The sequence below is a fragment of the Hibiscus syriacus genome, unplaced genomic scaffold (genome assembly GCF_006381635.1).
Source record: "Hibiscus syriacus cultivar Baekdansim isolate YM2019G1 unplaced genomic scaffold, ASM638163v2 tig00111540_pilon, whole genome shotgun sequence".
NCBI classification, from domain to species: domain Eukaryota; kingdom Viridiplantae; phylum Streptophyta; class Magnoliopsida; order Malvales; family Malvaceae; genus Hibiscus; species Hibiscus syriacus.
Genome location: NW_024063114.1, coordinates 40,375 through 58,612, shown reverse-complemented (window position 1 = coordinate 58,612; position 18,238 = coordinate 40,375). Strand labels below are relative to the sequence as shown.

At 34.7% G+C, this 18,238-nt stretch overlaps 1 protein-coding gene across 1 annotated transcript; it reads left to right on the top strand.

Annotated features, from left to right (window-relative positions):
- The first annotated feature begins 9,831 nt into the window (after window positions 1-9,831).
- On the top strand, window positions 9,832-14,881 carry LOC120164538 (methylenetetrahydrofolate reductase 2-like). Its single transcript, XM_039174240.1, has 3 exons — window positions 9,832-10,664; window positions 14,499-14,600; window positions 14,706-14,881. The coding sequence occupies exons 1-3, from the start codon at window positions 9,905-9,907 to the stop codon at window positions 14,879-14,881; spliced, it is 1,038 nt and encodes a 345-aa protein (XP_039030171.1). The 5' UTR covers window positions 9,832-9,904.
- The last annotated feature ends 3,357 nt before the right edge of the window (window positions 14,882-18,238 follow it).

The following is an 18,238-nucleotide window of genomic DNA, read 5'->3' as shown; positions in this document are numbered from 1 at the left end:
TCCCCCTCACTCGCCGCTTTTCTCTGGTTTTTTCCCAACCTCATCTTCTTCATTCTTCAAACCATAGACGAAGCGTAGCCCTCAACCATGGCAACCACCACGGCTGCCACCTCCCCGACAACGAGCCTCTCAACCGCTAAACCAAAACCCCAACGCCTAGGCTCTAATTGTTCCCTCGAGACCCCTCAAAACCGAACCTACGTCCACTGTAGGTTTCCTTTTCCCTAAGTTTCGACGAGAAAATGATAAGAACCCCTATATCCGAGGACAATCCCGATCGAGACCTACTTAAAACCCATCAAATAAGGTTTAAAACCAACATGCATGAGATAGCAAAAAACAAAAAAGTGAAGGATTTAACTTCTCACGGGTCGTGGGTTCCTAGCAAAGACGACAAAGGCTTCTGGATTCAAGAGGTAAGTCTATTTTCTTGGTCTTTTTTAGAATGGTGATTTCTATTTTTTTGGATTGTTTTTGGTTTCGCTGTGGTTGATGTTTTTCTTCCTCTCGTGCTTGTCAATGGCTGTTAGTTTCTCTCCTCCTTTTTTGTGTTTTTCATTGGTTTTCTTTTCACTGTTTCCTTTTCTTTTTGATTGTGTTGCCCTCATTTTCGTCCTTTTCTTTTTTTCTGAATGTCCCCCCCTTCCTTGATAGTTTCCAGTCGTTTTTTGTTTTTCCCCCCCACTTGTGATGCCAGTTTCTAGTGGTTAATTATAACTTAAAAACTGACCATTACAGTTTCCTCATTACTCATGTATCCTTCCCACGACCGAGCAGTACTTCTCTCATTTTTCTACTTGTTTCCCCCATAACCGTTCTTATTTTGCAGGACTTCACATTGACTGAAGTCTGGAATCAACTATGCTGTCTTGGGCTGATTTGGGCTCCTACTGGTCCAAATTCGTATCGTGTATTGGATACGAAGCCTCCGATGAATTCCCCGGACGAAATCGAGCATCTACACTAGTAACAGCATCATGAAAATTAATTAGATCATCACTGCTAACAATAAGTGCAAAAGAGACCAAGTCTTCAAAACTCAATATGTTCGGAGGCTTTATATTCGTCCGTCTCACCCAGTTTCTGGCGAGACTATAATCTTGCAAATCAACCGTAGCGGAACCACCAGAAGTCGGTTAAGAAGTTTCTGTTTTCTCAACTGGAAACTGCTCGAAATCCACCACTTTCGTTTCTTTCTTCTGCTGCAACATGGGTTGTTCATAAAAAAACACATCTCTACTGAAAACAATTTTCTTCGTAACTGGAACCCAGAACTTAAATCCTTTGACACCTCTCTTGTAACCCAGAAAAATGCACTCTTTCGATTTTGCATCAAGTTTGGATCTCTCATCAGCAGGTACATGCACATAAGCAGGACAACCAAAAATCCGTAAGTGATCAAAAGTAACATCATGACCAATCCATACCTCTTCTGCAACTTTCCCAGCCAATGATGCCCTTGGCGATTTATTGATAAGATAACACGTCATGTTAACAGCCTCAGGCCAGAAGTGTTTGGGAAGCCCCGCATTCAATCGCAAACATCTGGCTCTTTCATTCAACGACCTGTTCATCCGTTCTGTAACACCATTCTGTTGTGGTGTCTTGCGCACTGTAAAATGCCTCTTAATCCCATGCTCCTTACAGAAGTTTAGAAATGTGAATATGTGTACTCCGTACCGTTGTCAGACCGCAAACACTTGATTTTTCGTCCTGTTTGGTTTTCTACCTCAGTTTTCCACAGCTTGAACTTCTCAAAAACGTCAGACATCTATTTCAAAAAAGACACCCAAACTTTCCGTGAAAAATCATCAATAAAAGTAACATAATACCTAGATCTACCCAAAGACGATGTCATGGAAGGCCCCCATACATCAGAATACACATAATCAAGAATCTCTTCAGTTGTGTGCTTCCTAGTCTTGAAATGAACTTTAGTCTGTTTACCAAGAGCACAATACTTGTAAAAATCAAGCTTACAGCTTTTAACACCATGCAACAAATTTTTTTATGTAATTCAGCCATACCAAGTGAGCAAGACGTATATGCCATAGTTTGGTAGTATCATCACAGGACTCAACATAATGAACTCCACCTACAACGGTACTCCCTAACAATCTGTAAATATTCCATGCAGTCATCTTTCCTTTCATCACAGTCAAAGCTCCTTTAACAATCCGAATGGTTTCCTTATCCTCATCAACCTTAAGGATAAAAACATTCTTATGCAAAGTGCTCAAAGAAATCAAATTCTTCTTCAAATCTGGGATATGTCGAACACCACACAACGTCCGAACAGAACCATCATACATCTAAATTCTGACATCACCAATACCAACAATATTGCAACATCTATCATCACCCAAATAAACAGAACCAGAATTAACCGATCTGTATGTCAAAAATTATTCCCTATTTGGCGTGATATGATAAGAACATCCAGAATCAAGAATCCAAGCATCCGTCAATTGAGTCGTTGAAATAGAGAGCATATCACCCTCACTGCAATCAGAATTATCATCCTCGACCACATTTACAGACTTGGATGAGTCATCATGCTTCTCATCAGTTTGTTTTTTCAACTTCGGACAGTCTCGCTACATATGTCCTGCCTACTTGCACTTGTAACAGTGAATTGTCTTTTTATCCCTAGATTTGGATATGAAATTTTCTTCCCAGACATTGTCTTCTCTGGCTTCCGTCTACTGTCTCGATTACCCTTGACATATAAGCTATCATCTTGAGAGCTTTCCCTGCATTCTGCTTTCGCTAGTTGTGAGCCAACAATGCTGCAGTAATCTCCTCAACTTTGATAGTCTCTTTCCCATATGTAAGAGTAGTCATCATGTGTTCATAAGAGGGAGGTAACGAACACAACATAATCATCGCTTTGTCTCCATCCTCAATTTTCACATCAAGCTGAGCCAAATCAGAAACGATTTTATTGAAGACATTCACGTGTTGCGCCAAATCATGATCATCCTGCATCTTCAGTCCATACAGCCGCTGCTTTAGATATAATTTAGTCGTTAAGGATTTGAACATAAACTGGCTTTCCAACTTCTTCTAAATTTCATCTGGAGACGATAGATGCATGACGTGATACATGACCTCGTCCGCCAAACATAATCGTATGGTTTCTACCGCTCGTTGCTGCAATTCTTCCCAATCTTCCTCCTCTATTGACGCCAGGTTTGTAGGTCGCAAAGCCTTCAGGATCCCTTGTTGTACTAACAGATCATTCACCTTTGTTTGCCATAATTCGAAGTTACGGATTCGAAGTTACCCTGACCATCGAATTCCGTAACTTCGAATTTGGCTCCTGACATCTGATACCAATTGTTGAATAATCGGGTAAAGAAAATGAAAAGAACACAAGAATTTTAACGAGGTTCAGTAATGTGCTTATGTCCTCGGTGTCCTAGGCGGCGCTAGAATTTTTATTCAATCTCTCATAGGTTTTGGTTATATATCATTTTATAATAAATAAACCCTTGTACATATTTACAAAAATAACTATGTACCGTACCGTAACCCCCACTACGAGACTTTCTTTGTAAGTATATTTATGAGCCATACCTAATAAAGGAGTACACATCACATTTATTTTCCACATCATATTTCCTTATAAATTAAAATTTTCAAATCATCATCTTCTTCCTTGCCATATCCTCTCCCTTCTCAATCTCAATGCATCAAATCTCTATATTTTGCTTTGCTCTTTCTTTAATTCAGCATTATAATATAAATTAAAAATCATCTTCTTCTTCTTTATCCTATTCTTTTCTTGATATAACCATCTGATTCGCCAGCATATGCAAGGTTTTTTTTTGTTCGGAAAAATTAAATTTATTAATTACAACCTAGATTAAGAGCGTCATTAAAAACCTCCTTAGACCTAGATGAAGAAAAAGAGACTCTTAACTAGGTACTAAACTAACACCAAAACAATCTAGTGTTTCAATTACAACAAACACAACACGGTTACCAACTCACACCACAACCAGCAAACACCAATCAACAACCATCAAAAGGAGACCAACTTATTCATTATATTTTTTAATTAGATTTTATTGGTTAAGAAAAAAAGAAATAAGAAAATATATAATAAGAAAATAATAAATTCAAAAATATATAAAAACATGGAGATTTAGTGCTTAATATTGGGGAAGAACATGATGGGATAAAGAAGAAGAAGATGATTTTTAATGTAGATTATAATGGTGAATTAAAGAAAGAGTATAGCTAAACATGGAGATTTAATGCTTTAAGATTGGGGAAGGAGAGGATGTGATAAGGAAGAAGATGATGATTTGGTGAAAAGGGTTCATAAAATAATTTCTCCCTTTACTGGCAGCGAGGTGACTTGGAGTGTTATATTTTTACGTATTTGGTGTGGTGACTGCTGAATGTGTGTAGTTAGGTCCCGTCTTGTCTAGTTGATTCCTAGATTCGTTTTGTTTGTTTTGTTATTGTAAGTTTTGTCTGGTCAATTTGTATGTACTCTTTTCCTCCATTTAGGATTAGAAAGTTTTTAACGAGACATACATTTTGGTTCTTAACCATTGATTTTAATAAAATATGCTTTTCCCAAGCAAAAAAAAATCTTTTCATTCTTTAGAAAAAAACAAGTAACGATTTGAGCCAGATAACGAGCAATAAATTTGTTTAATGAGTAATAAGTCGAGTCAAACAATATTGTTTTTTAACGAATACTAGTTCAGAAATATCTTAACCCGGATTATGTGCCTCATTAAAAACTTCCTAAACCTAACCGAAGGAAAAGAGTAAACACAATCAGGATATTAACAAAGAAACACAGGAACACCACTTCAAAACAAACAAAACAAAAAACAGCCTCATACAATCTTTCAAAGAAGCAGCCCCTATACACAATCTGAAGCCAATTAAACAATTAAAAAAACACCCCACTAGCCCCTAATAAAATTATTTTTGTCAAGCAAAAGAAATATGAGTTGAACAGAATTTTATCGAATCTAAAAAACAATGAATTGAGTCGAACAATAAATTTTTAATATACGAGTTGAACATTATTCAACTCACGATCGATTTGTTCGATAAACACCCCTAGTTACATGACCATTTAAATTGCCTTCAGGGTAGACGAGCTTACTTGTGAAAAAAATGGCTCTCCATCAGTCTTTTCTTATCCCACCAATAGCATGAGATCGGTCTGTTTTGTATTTTTACATGCAGAAAGCATCAGAAAATATTTGTAGAAAACAATCATATTTATAATAATTAAGTAAAGAGTCAATTAACTCTCAAAAAAATCTATCTAATAAATATTTGATTATTGTCATTGTCAGTCTAAAATTGGGGGCTGTAATTGATAAAATATTTTTTAATTGTTCATTCTAAGAATTAAGTAAAGAGTCAATCTAAAATTAATATTTTTGTTTGTTTTGTGTTTCGTTTTGTCGTTGTTGTCTGTTTAGAAAAGCTGGTTTGTTCTGTTTTTTGTTGTTGTTTCGTGCAAAGTCTGTTTTTAAATGTTTAGGGCTACTTCGGCTGTTTTGTTGGGTGGCTAGCCATACTATCATGGATCTTTGGAATTGCTGTGTTTCGGGGAGATGGGTGTTTGCGAGGCTATTTGGAGGGGGTGTAATTGTCTTCTGTGTAATTGGCGAGGTCTTCCTGTCGTGTTTTTTTCCCTATCCGTGAATATTTTTTTCCTCCAATTAGGTTTAACGAGGTTTTTAATGAGGCTCTGGATTTAGCCGTTTATAATTATGAAATGATCATCCAGCTCAGTTGGAAGAACACAATGTTCTTAATCTTGAGGTCGTAGGATCGAGTCTCATGGAGGACATTTCATAATTTGGAGGTCTCCTACGAAAGCTGCTCTCAACCTAGTGTTGGAGGTAGTCTACTATCTTACCTCCCCTTATCCCATTACATATGAGAACAAGGGATATATATATATATATATATATAAAGAAGGTTCACTAAATAGCCTAAATTTTGTATCTTCTAACATTCTAGGTATATCTGTCTACCTATCATTGACATATCTTTTATTACGTATAAATATAGCTAGTTTTAAATCTGTAGATTTATATCTTATTATTTTTGAAAAATAAATATTTTTTGAAATGTACCATCTAATTATAGAATAAGATTATATTTATAAAATTTTAAAAATAATAACTAAAAAAAGTAAGAATATATAAACAAATATAATTGTTAGTGATGATATAAACATTAGGTATGAGGAAAACTCGATTCGAATTGAAAAATTAATTTTTTGACTCTATTCTACTCGAATTGATTTCGAGTTATAATTTAATAAACTCGACTTGAAAAATTTCAAGTTCAAATCGAGTTATAAAATACAACTCGATAACCATAACAATAATTTGAATAACTCAAAATTTTTAGTAATTAGTGGATTGATTTTTTCAAGTTTGAGTCGAGTCAGTCGACTCTATATGATATATGTATTTCACGTATGAAAACAAATATGAAGAAATATATATACATTGTATATAATTCTAAAAAGTAATTTACATTGGAATCAAATAGTATCATAATATTATTATTTACAATTAAATTTAAATAGAAACTCAAAACATGACAACTCGACTCGACTCAAATTTTATAAACTTGATTTGACTTGAAAATTTTTCAAATCAAATTTGAGTTATAAAATAAGACTCATCAACTCGAATAATTCGAATAACCCAATTTTTTTACTCGACTCAAGTGTTCACCCCTAATAAACTGATCGACACTAACATAAAAATAGAATACGACAACATATTGATACTTAACTTTATCACAAATCAAGCACGATATATTTAAAGTACTACAAACACCAATTAGGATGAGAAAACTAATTCAAAAATTCAAAACTAAAATAAACCAGTAAGATTAACTGGAGAAATTTAATTAAAATATAATTCTAAAAAATAAATCAGCATATTTTTAGGGTAAAGTATACAAATGATCATCCAATTATATGGTGTCGTTTTGTTGAGTCTCTCGATTATTAAAAGTTATAAAATAGTCTTCCAACTATAAGACATTTTTTGTTGAGTCCCTCGACTATTAAAAAGTAAAAAATTGTCAACCAACTATTTATATATTCCAAACTAAACCTTTTCCGTTAAAAAATTGGCAACCAATTGAGTTGGACGTTCATATTTTAATGATGTCTATTGACAATGTCATTACTTTCAAGATCTGGCTCGACAACATAATATTTCAAGCAATAATTAGGTTGTATAATATAAACAGAGAATTGATCCAATAAATACAACTCAAACGTTATGAGATCATATTTTATAATATCATATTCAACATGTTAACATAAGGTCGTCATTTTTAACGGAAGATGACGAGTTTGAAACATATGAATTGTTAAGTGATCATTTTATAATTTTTAATAGTCGATGACTCAACAAAGCAGCGTCATATAATTAAATGATCGTTTTATAACTTTAAATAGTTGAAAAACTCAACAAAGTAATATCTTATAGCCAGAGACCATTTGTATACTTTACCCTATTTTTTAACATTAAGTGAGAGGTAATTATATGTGTTTCGTCGATAACCATCTTATCTTTGCAAATGGGTCTCTTGACTCGATTGCAGGTGTTTATGGTGTTCTGAGTTGCTTCTATGATATTTCAGGGTTGAGATTAATCCCTCAAAATGTGAGCTTTATTCGACCGGTGTCCATAAGAAGGAATTGGAGAGGATGAGGAGTTGCTCGAGTTTCAAGTTGAGCATTCTCCCTATTTGATATTTGGGGGTGCTATTGGTTACAAGGAAGTTGTCCGAGCAGGACTGTCTAGCTGCGATTGGTAGCATTAAAAACAGGCTGGATAAGTGGGCTGGGAAGAATTTAAGCTTTGCTGGAAGATTGTAATTGGTTAGATCGATTTTATTTGGCTTTGGTACTTTTTGGTGCAGGCACGTCATCCTTCCAAAAGGTGTGGTGAAGCGGATTGATCAGCTTTGCCTTCGATTTTTCTGAAAAGAGTAGGATGTTCAGGTTGGAAGGCAAAGGTGGCTTGGCGGCAGGTGTATTTGCCTAAGTCGGATGGTGGTTTAGGCCTTATGAACCTTGGGTGCCGGAATAAGGTTTGTATTCTTCGGCTGATGAGAAACATCCTTGATGAGGGATCATTGTGTGTTGTGTGGGTGAAAATTTTTGTGAATAAATCGGCTGACTTAAGGCAAATACCAGCTAGAGTCTACGAAAATTATTTTCGTTGAGAAACGAGGTTGGTCCCTTGATGGTCTTGATGGTTAGAGGGCGAGTTGCAACGAAGGAGATTTGGTGCAAGTATAGGGGGCAATGGACTAAAGTTATCTGGCACAAGCCCATTTGGTTTGCTTTACATGTGCCTAAACATGTTGTGATAGTATGGATGGTTATCCTAAGCAGATTGAAAACCAAAGACGATTGCTGAGGATGGGACTGACGATGGATGACAAATGTGTTGTGTGATATGGGCATTGAGACAAGGTGTCACTTATTTTTTGAGTGCAGGTTTTCTGCTTGGATTTGGGAAGAAATCCTTGGACTGTGCAATTGTATGAGACCGATATCATCATGGGATGCTAAACTTTCTTGCGCGGTGAGCTCCCTCAAAGGATGTTCGTTTCGGTCTACTATCTTAAAGTTGGCTTGGAGTGTGATGATTTACTTTGTTTGGGAAGAGCGTAATCGAAGGATTTTCAGGAGGTCAGCTAGAAGTAGTCAAGATGTGTTCAAATTGATGAAATCCAATTATTGGGCTGTATACTATGGCCGTTATGGTAGAATATCGAGAATATTCGGATTGCTTAGTTGTGCAGGTAGTTGGGTGCTTGAGAGTCTGGAAGTTAGGTTGCTATAGCAAACTGTATAAAATGAGGGTTATAAAAATCTAGTTTTCCCTATCTTGTAATCAAGCTAGTATTTAATGAAAAGCTGTTACACGTTCTATAGTTTCTTGATAACTCAATATGGTATCTTTGCTAAACGTTCCTGAGGTCTTTTTGCTTCTGCTGCTTCACCTTTCTGTTCGTGGAGTTTTCTGTGGCTGCTGGTAAATCCTTCACGAACAAGAAGGCGAATATAATCCTTGATGAGATGAATTTTTTACTATGGAAGAAACAAGTTCTGTTGATTGTTAGTAGTCATCGACTTGAGCGCATGCTGACCGAATCTTTACAACCACCGCTTGAAACAATGATTGACGAGAATGGTGAGACGATTATTAATGATATGTATGAAGAATTTGTGGCTCAGGATAGTGCCCTTGCGTTGTGGCTACTATCGATGATCAGTCCCCATTCGCTTTTCTAGTTCGTCGGAGCAAACACGACAGTGTCTAATCGGAGCATGATCTTGTTGTTCTTTGTGAATTGCTCCACCACGGTAGTTATCAGTTTGCACTACAAGTTTCAGTCATTCAAAAAAAAGGCAATAACGACATGAGGGCTTATCTTACTCAGATAAAGGAGTGTTGAGAGAATGATGCAGGCTCACATGAATAAAGAGTGTGCTTGTGTAATGCCATACATAAGCATGCAGCTCATACATGTCCAGGTTCTAGAAGTTAGTCTGGAAGCTAGGTTGTTATGAGTTTGTTAACCAGTTAGGAGGTTTTCTGTATTACTAAGGCTGTGTATAAAAACATAATTGTATGTTGTGTTGAGCAGAATTCTTGTTAACGAAGCAATGAATTAAAGAACTATTTCCTTGCATCTTGAAACAAGTCATGCAATATTCCAATATAGTATCATTCGCCAAACGGTCTTGACTTTGTTTTTTCTTTCGTTGCATGGAGTTTGTTGGCTCTATCGTGACTGCTTCATATCTCTCACTTGATCCCCAAAGCCCCTGCACTTGTGTTACTGGCACTGAGAGTCCTAGATCCTGTTAAAGATGAAGGTGATTGAAAAGATCCAATCTTCGCCACAGGACCAAGGGAAAGTGGTGTCTTCCTTTGAGTTCTTCCCTCCAAAGACTGAGGATAGAGTGGAGAACCTGTTTGAAAGGATGGATCGAATGGTGGCTCATAATCCATCTTTTTGTGATATCACTTGGGGTATTAGTGGTTCGACGGTGGATCTCACTTTGTACATTGCTAACAAGGTGCAAAACATCATATGTGTTGAAGCAATGATGCATCTCACTTGCACCAATATATCTTTTGAGAAGCTTGACCATGCTCTTGAGATCATCAAGTCCAATGGCATTCAGAAAGTTATCGCCCTTCGAGGCGATCCTCCTCATGGCCAGGACAAGTTTGTCCAGGTTGAAGGCGGCTTCTCTTGTGCCCTTGATCTGGTTAAACATATTAGAGCTAAATATGGTGACTACTCTGGCATAACGGTTGCCGGTTATCCAGAGGCTCATCTCGATGCTATAGGAGATAACGGTGTTGCGACACCAGAAGCTTATCAGAACGATCTTGCGTACTTGAAGAGAAAGGTTGATGCAGGAGCTGATCTGATTGTTACTCAACTGTTTTATGATGAGATTACTGCTGCCTTAGAGCCTATCAAGGACAACGATAAAGCTGTCAAAGCCTATGGGATTCACCTTGGAAAAGAAATGTTTCGCAAGATTTTAGCTAATGGGATTAAGACGTTACACCTTTACACGTTAAACATGGAGCATGATCACATCTTGAAAGCTAATGGTATGTTCAATTGTTAAGAGTTTTTTGAGTAGTTTGTTTACATTTAGAGTTTGCTGGGAGTTCAATTTTTTGCTGTCATTGGAAACAAATTTTGTTTGTACTAGTTTTTTGTGGATGTGTTGCACGCTGTTGCATTGCTGGCTTTTTGGATTGTGCATCATCATGATTTGTTTCTTCTATCTCAAAGTGTCATGGGACTTGAAAGCTTCACAGCCAAGTGTCCATGAGAAAAAATATATATATGTCAAGGAACCTTGTATAAGAGGTGAAGAAGAAAGAAATGAAGGTGAATAAGAAGAACGAAAGGAAGCATTGACACTTTCGATTCAAGTGAACGGAAGGAAGCATCGGCACTTTCGATTCAAGTCGAACGAAAGGAAGCATCGACACTTTCGATTCAAGTCGAACGGAAGGAGACGTCGCACTTTCGATTCAAGTGTTCATCTTTTCATTAAGAAGGTTGAGAAAGTAGGGAGAATGTTGAGAGAATGATGCAGGCTCACATGAATAAAGAGTGTGCTTGTGTAATGCCATACATAAGCATGCAGCTCATGCATGTCCAGGTTCTAGAAGTTAGTGTGGAAGCTAGGTTGTTATGAGTTTGTTAACCAGTTAGGAGGTTTTCTGTATTGCTAAGGATGTGTATAAAAACAGAATTGTATGCTGTGTTGAGCAGAATTCTTGTTAACGAAGCAATGAATTAAATAACTCTTTCCTTGCATCTTGAAACAAGTCATGCAATATTCCAATAAGGAGGTATGTGATGCACTAGTTTCTTGTAATAGTACGATTCCTCAGGCTCAACATGTTGCGAACATTTTGAGAGGACTTCTCAAAGAATATCAGCCGTATGTGGCGTTCATTTCCACCATGCAACATTTGTTATCTCTTGAAATGGTCTCCTCTATCTTGATGGATGCATAAACCCAGCTTATTGTGTACGATACTGATTAATGCTTAAATTATACATTATTTTATGATCAATTACTCCTTTATTAGCTATTTTAAGGTTCTAACTTGGCCCTTTTTGCTCATTTTCAATATAGGACATTGAATTCCAAAAATTATGCTAGAACTGATGAAATTGTGTAATTTTGGATTTTCTGGATTCATTGTCAGAGTAGTGGGCATGACATTGTTGATGCGGCATCCAGTCAGCAGCTTCTAGAAGATCAAGTCAGCAGTGGCGTGAATACCAAAGACTCAGCTGGATTTTTGAATTCAAATTATGATTTATTTTATTTTTATTTTACGAATTATCTTTTTAGTTTTAAATGTTTTTTTAAGGTTTTTGAGGGCTATAAATACCCCATTGGGGTAAATCTCAAATATCAACTCGATCATTCATAATTCATTTTCCAACTCTTGTTTATTCTTTCTTAGTTTAATAAAGTTTTACTTTTTTCTTTTTTTCCTTTCTAGTTTTATTTTATTTTTCTTTCAAAATGCTAATTATAGTTTCTACCATGCTTAGCTAACTTTTCCATAGCCGAAGGCTAAAGTAATGACTCGATTCTAAGTCGTGAGAATCGAAAAGCACATCATACCCTCAAGGCTTACATTTTCAATTTTTGGAAATCAAGGATCAGTAATCGACAATCCTTTTACAATCAAAGCGATTTCATTTTAAAAAGTGCGCGTTGAAATTGAATTTTGATTTCGATTAATAGTTGGGATGAAGGATCAGCATGTGGCACATTCGACTTCATGTGAACACACTTAGTGGTGGTCCGCTAAGGGAAATTGAAATCAGGTTAGATTCTCAGTTGAGACGATAAAATCCGAGTCGGGTTTTTCCAGAACTTAAAAACGTTGAATTAGTAAGCAATTATCGCAATTAATTCACAAAAGAATTAAGATCTAAAAATTGATTTTAGATTCTCGATTCATTTGAGAGAAGAACAAGTTATAGGGGTTAGGCCCTATAGATTGTAACCGACGTGAGCCCGGAGGTAAAATCCTATTCAATGATAGATTTAAATCGAGGTAGAAGATTTAGCCCAAGGATGATTTAATCATATTGAATCTTCGTCTTTAATTTCATTTTTACTTTCTTTTATTTATTTAATTGTTTTCATCTTTAATTACTTTAATTTCTTATCAAACCCCCTTTTTATTGTCCTTCATATCACGCCTAAATTGAAAATAAGAGATAGAAATTAATCAGTCTCTTAGTCCATGTGGATCGACCCTTACTCTCCCTATATTATTCTTTATTTAATTTTATTTTGATATTAAGGCTATTTTTATTTTGACATCAGAACGCCACACTGACAAAATTGGCACCGTTGTCGGGGACTACGACAAGTTACTGATTTAATTTTCTTGTTTTTGATTTATGACCAGGAAAAATCCAAGCACATTAGAAGAATTTGATCCAGAAATCGTAGCTTGAGCCAGACAAATTCACGGTCAAACACTTCGAGAGAAAAGGAAGAAACGAAAAGAGTAGGCAAATTCCAAAGATTCAATTGATGCCACACACGAGGAATCAAAGGATTCCACGCAATCCACCAATCCAATCGACGTCGATCACACACCCATTGTCGATCCAACGTACGACGTACAATAGCAAAACCAATGGGCGATCAAACCATCCGTAAACTAGCCGCAACTCCTGCGATACAACAACCACTCTGCATCACTTTCCCTCAAGGAAAAAGGCCATTTCAACTCAAAACATGACTGATACATCTACTTCCTACCTTTCATGGTCTTTCTAGTGAGAGCCCGCACAAGCCGATTCTATCGTCTATTTTTAGATCTCAATTATTTGTGAATTAATTACGATAATTGCTTACTAATTTAAAGCTTTCACGTTCTGGAAAAACCCAACTCGGATTCTATCGTCTTAATTGAGAAACTAACCCAATTTCAATTTTCCTTAGCGGACCACCGCTAAGTGTGTTCACAGGAAGTCGAATGTGCCACAAGCTAATCCTTCCTCCCAATTATTAATCGAAACCGAAATTCAAATCCAACGTGCACTTTTTGAAATGAAATTGCTTTGATTGTAAAAGGATGATCGCTTACTGATCCTTGATTTTTAAAAACTAAAAATGTAACCCTTGAGGGTATGATGTGCTTTTCGATTCTCACGACTTAGAATCGAGTATTGCTTTAGCCTTTGGTTATGAAAAACTTAGCTAAGCATGGTAGAAACCATACTTTAGCGTTTTGAAAGAAAAATAAAATAAAAACTATAAAGGAAAATAAAATAAAACAAGAAAAACTTTATTAAACTAAGAATTAGACTTACCTCAATGGGGTATTTATATTCCTCAAAAACCCTAAAAGATAACACTTAAAACTAAAAAGATAATTCGTAAAATAAAAATAATAAAATTCCTAATTTGAATTCAAAAAATCGGCTGAGTCTTTGGTCTTCATGCCACTGCTAACTGAACGCCACGTCAGCGATGTCATGCACAAAGTCATGCCCACTACTCCGGCCATGAATCTAGAAAATAAAAAATTACACAATTTCGTCAGTTTTAACATAATTTCTAGAATTCAATGTCATATATCGAAAATGAGCGAAAAAGGCCAAATTAACAACTTAAAATAGCTAATAAAAGAGTAATTGAGCATAAAATAATGTATAATTTAAGCACTAATCATATACTCAGGAGGAGTCTCTGCCGATGAGTGCTCATCTAACTCATGTTACTCCTAGAGCAAAGCCAATTAACAATCACTGTCACGTTTGATAGTGTTCTCATGAGTCCAGCTCCCGTGGCCATTCTGGTGGAAGGGGGTGTAGCGGACCTAGGGTTCAATGTCAACTATGTTGCAAAAATGGTCATCTCGTGGTTAATTGTTGGTATCTCTTAGATCAGACGTTTTCTGGGAGAACCTCTGATCGTAATTATTCTAAAGATGATTCAGGGAATGCAAATTATTCCAGTCTGGAGTCAGAATCTGTCAATGACGATGGTTGTTCGTGTCGCACAAAAACTCAAGCTGAAGGACTGATGTGCTATCCATCTCAACCTCGGGCTCATGCTGCTACTACTCGTGAACATTGAGTTGTTGATTCAGGGACTACACATCATGTGACCCCTGATACTACCAACATTGCGCATAGGAATGATTTCTCTGGTCCAAGTAATCTTGTTATCGGTGATGGTGCTTCTTTGGTTGTTAATGTCTCTGGTAAATTTGCTTTGTGCACAGCTTCTCGAGCTCTTTTATTGAGACTTATTGCATGTTCCTAAGATAACAAAAAACCTTCTCTCCGTCTTAAAACTTGCTAGGGACAATGGTGTCTGTTTTATGCACAGCTTCTCGAGCTCTTTTATTGAATGTCTTGTTGCCTAGGGCTCTAGGAAACAAAAGATAGTGTCATGATCAACAATGAAGGCTGAGCACAGAAGCGTTGTAGATGCGACAGCTAAGGTTTTGTGGGTGAGCTCTCTGTTGAACGATACATCACCGAAAAACAAAACAGCCACCGATTGAGAGAATAGGAACATAACTAGTTCAGTAGAAAATGCAATTGAGATTTTTCACATATTGTCTAAGGCTCGAAGCCTTCAAATATAATTCATATTAAAAATAAATTTTGTAGGAATAATAAGCATAGTTGACTTTATGCAGAGTGATGTTAGATAAATTTTACAAAAATAAATAAGAAAGTAAATAAGAGGGAGTTTGTATAACGAAAACTACATTAGGAGATTTAATGAAAAAGAAAATAATTAAAAATAAATTATAATTTATTGATAAGAAAAAATCTAGTAAAGTTAAATTATAGAATTTAATTCGATCACTAATTTTAATATAAGATTATTTAATTTTTTTAAATAAATTATTTATTATGACATCGTAAACTTGTCCCATAATATAAAATGAACTTAGGATGCCACATTAGACCTTTTAAGTGATCCTAAATTCGAACCTTAAATTCCTTTTATGAACAAACTTACAAACATATAAATATAGAGGCATGTCATAAGCTTCTGGTGTTAATCACGTTCCTTTCTTTAGATACGGTTATCTTACCTTGTTTCAGACTACTCTGTAACTCCAGTCTTCAACTAATTATTGAACTTGAATATATCAATCCATTTATATTGGCTGTAAATTCCTTTCTTGTTAGTGTTTTTCCGGCAAGTTAAGCGGACATTGCATGCAACTGTCGGAACAACGCTTAACAAAAAAAAATTTAATCTTATATTAATACTACCATACGTGAGCATTTCCAGTTAAAATACTGAAAGTTCTATACTACGATACCTTAATATAATTCTAAAATAAAGCGTTATCGGGTTTATAGTATGGTTTATTAGTTTATGCTTCTTTCTGGAAAATACTTTTATATTTTAATTCTGTTGTTAAATGCGCGCCGCCATAGTTGCGCCGCCGTCTTACGTTTCATAGTACCTAGTTCGAGTTTTCTCTCCAAAATAAGGAATATATGTTGTAAGTATAAAATATTGATTTTTTATTCTCAAATTTATTTGAGTAAAGTTTCGCTCATTTATAATAAATATGATATTAAAAATTGAATTAAAAGACAAAATACATTTTTAAATTTTTAGTTTTTGGGTTAGATTAAAATATGTTTCATCTCCCTGCACTATTTGCATATTTAGAATTTTGTCTTTCTATTTTAATTTCTAGAAATCTAATCCCTTTTCTTTTCAAATTTAAAATTTTAAGTCTGATTATTAACATCGTTAATGTTCTTTTGTTAAATTCAAATTCATTATAATGTCATTTTCTGGTTAATTGATTGCTAAATTAACATTTCTTTTTTATTTTAAAATATCAAATCAATATATTTAAAGGAATAAGTATAACAATATTAATAATTGAACTTGAATTTTAAATCTAACAAGTAAAGAGACTAAATTCTTATAAGTGAAAGTAGGACTAAATTCTAAATGTATGAAAAGTGCATGAACTTCGAGTATATTTTAACTTTTTTAAACTAAAAGAATTTTTTTATTAATCTAGGGTAATTACAAGTGGTAGTAATTGTTTTAAAGACTCAATCATTTGACAATGAAAGCTCAAATATCCTACAATCGTTGGCGCTCGAACCTAAGACTTCTATGGATAATAATAATCACTTTAATCACTAGTGTAAAATTAAATGAATTTACTACACATCTATTAGTTTTTTTTTTTACATTCCCATATGATATTAATTGGGTATTGTTCTTAGGATAATGCTGAAATGGATAACTATTTAATTACTAATTTTGATTTTTGTAATTTAGGGTTTTACTAAATTTTCTCTAGGCAATTATATTTTGTTATCAAATACATCTGTATAATACTATTTTTACAATAATGTTATTAAATTACAAAAATCAAAATTAGTAATCTAAATATTGTAAATATTTGCTTAATTTATCGTAAAAAATTATAATAACATAAACTAAAACAAAATTTAAATATTATAAATAAATAAATTACAATAAATAAACATAGATTTAAATAATTACATGTTTAATTTCTGGAACAACATTTGTGGGGAGCTGCGCAAAATTTTCGTCTAAAAATTTAATGTAAATCTTTCTCTATCCAAATCTTCCTCCATTGGAGTAGCTCCGAACAGTTCCTCACACAAGGTTCCCCAATTCCCATGAGCCTTACCGGTAATATGATTTCCATCGATAGGCAGCCCAAGATGATATGTGATATCTTCAAGGGTGTGTTTGGTTCACGGAATGTAAGATTATCAGTGGGAATAAAAGATTACCAGGGAATAGGATTACTGGGAATGTTGTATTTTGTGTTTGGTTGGTTTAGCAGGAATGTAAGATTACCGTGTTTGGTTAAAGGAATAAAAGATTATTGGAATGTATATTTAACCAAATTGTCCTTATTATATATTTGTATAATATTACAAATTGTAAAATATTTATATATTTTCTTTAAAAAATTAAATTCATAATATTTATATTTTTTTTACAAAATTAAAAATATAAAAAAGGTTTAATGAAAGGGTAAAAAAAATTTAATTATAGACTTTTTTTTAAATCTAAAATAAATTAAGGATAAATTTGTAATTTAACCTTTGTAGAATTTTTATTATTCAATGACAGAAGAATGATATTTTTGAAGAAAAAAAATTTAAGGGCATTTTAGTCCAAAACACCAGTAATGTTACAATACCTAAGGGAAGGGATGTAATGACATTCTCAGTAATATACCCAAAAAAATCTACTATTGGTAATAAAACATTACCGGGAATGAGATTCTCGGCCAACCAAACATTGGTAATAAAAATTTAATGTAAATCTCTCTCTATCCAAATCTTTCTCCATTAGAGTAGCTCCGAATAGTTCCTCACACAAGGTTCCCCAATTCCCATGAGTCATACCGGTAATATGATTTCCATCGATAGACAACCCAAGATGATATGCGATATCTTCAAGGGTAATAGTCGCCTCCCCACAAAAAAATGAAACGTGTGCGTCTCCGGTTATCTTTTAATCAACGTATTTATCAATGGAGGGTGCAACTTCGTACTACCAATTACGGTGGATAAAAAGAGAGGTAATCCTATATGTGTAGTTTAAAGTATTTTTTAACAAATCTGTTAAGAGTTACTATTCAAA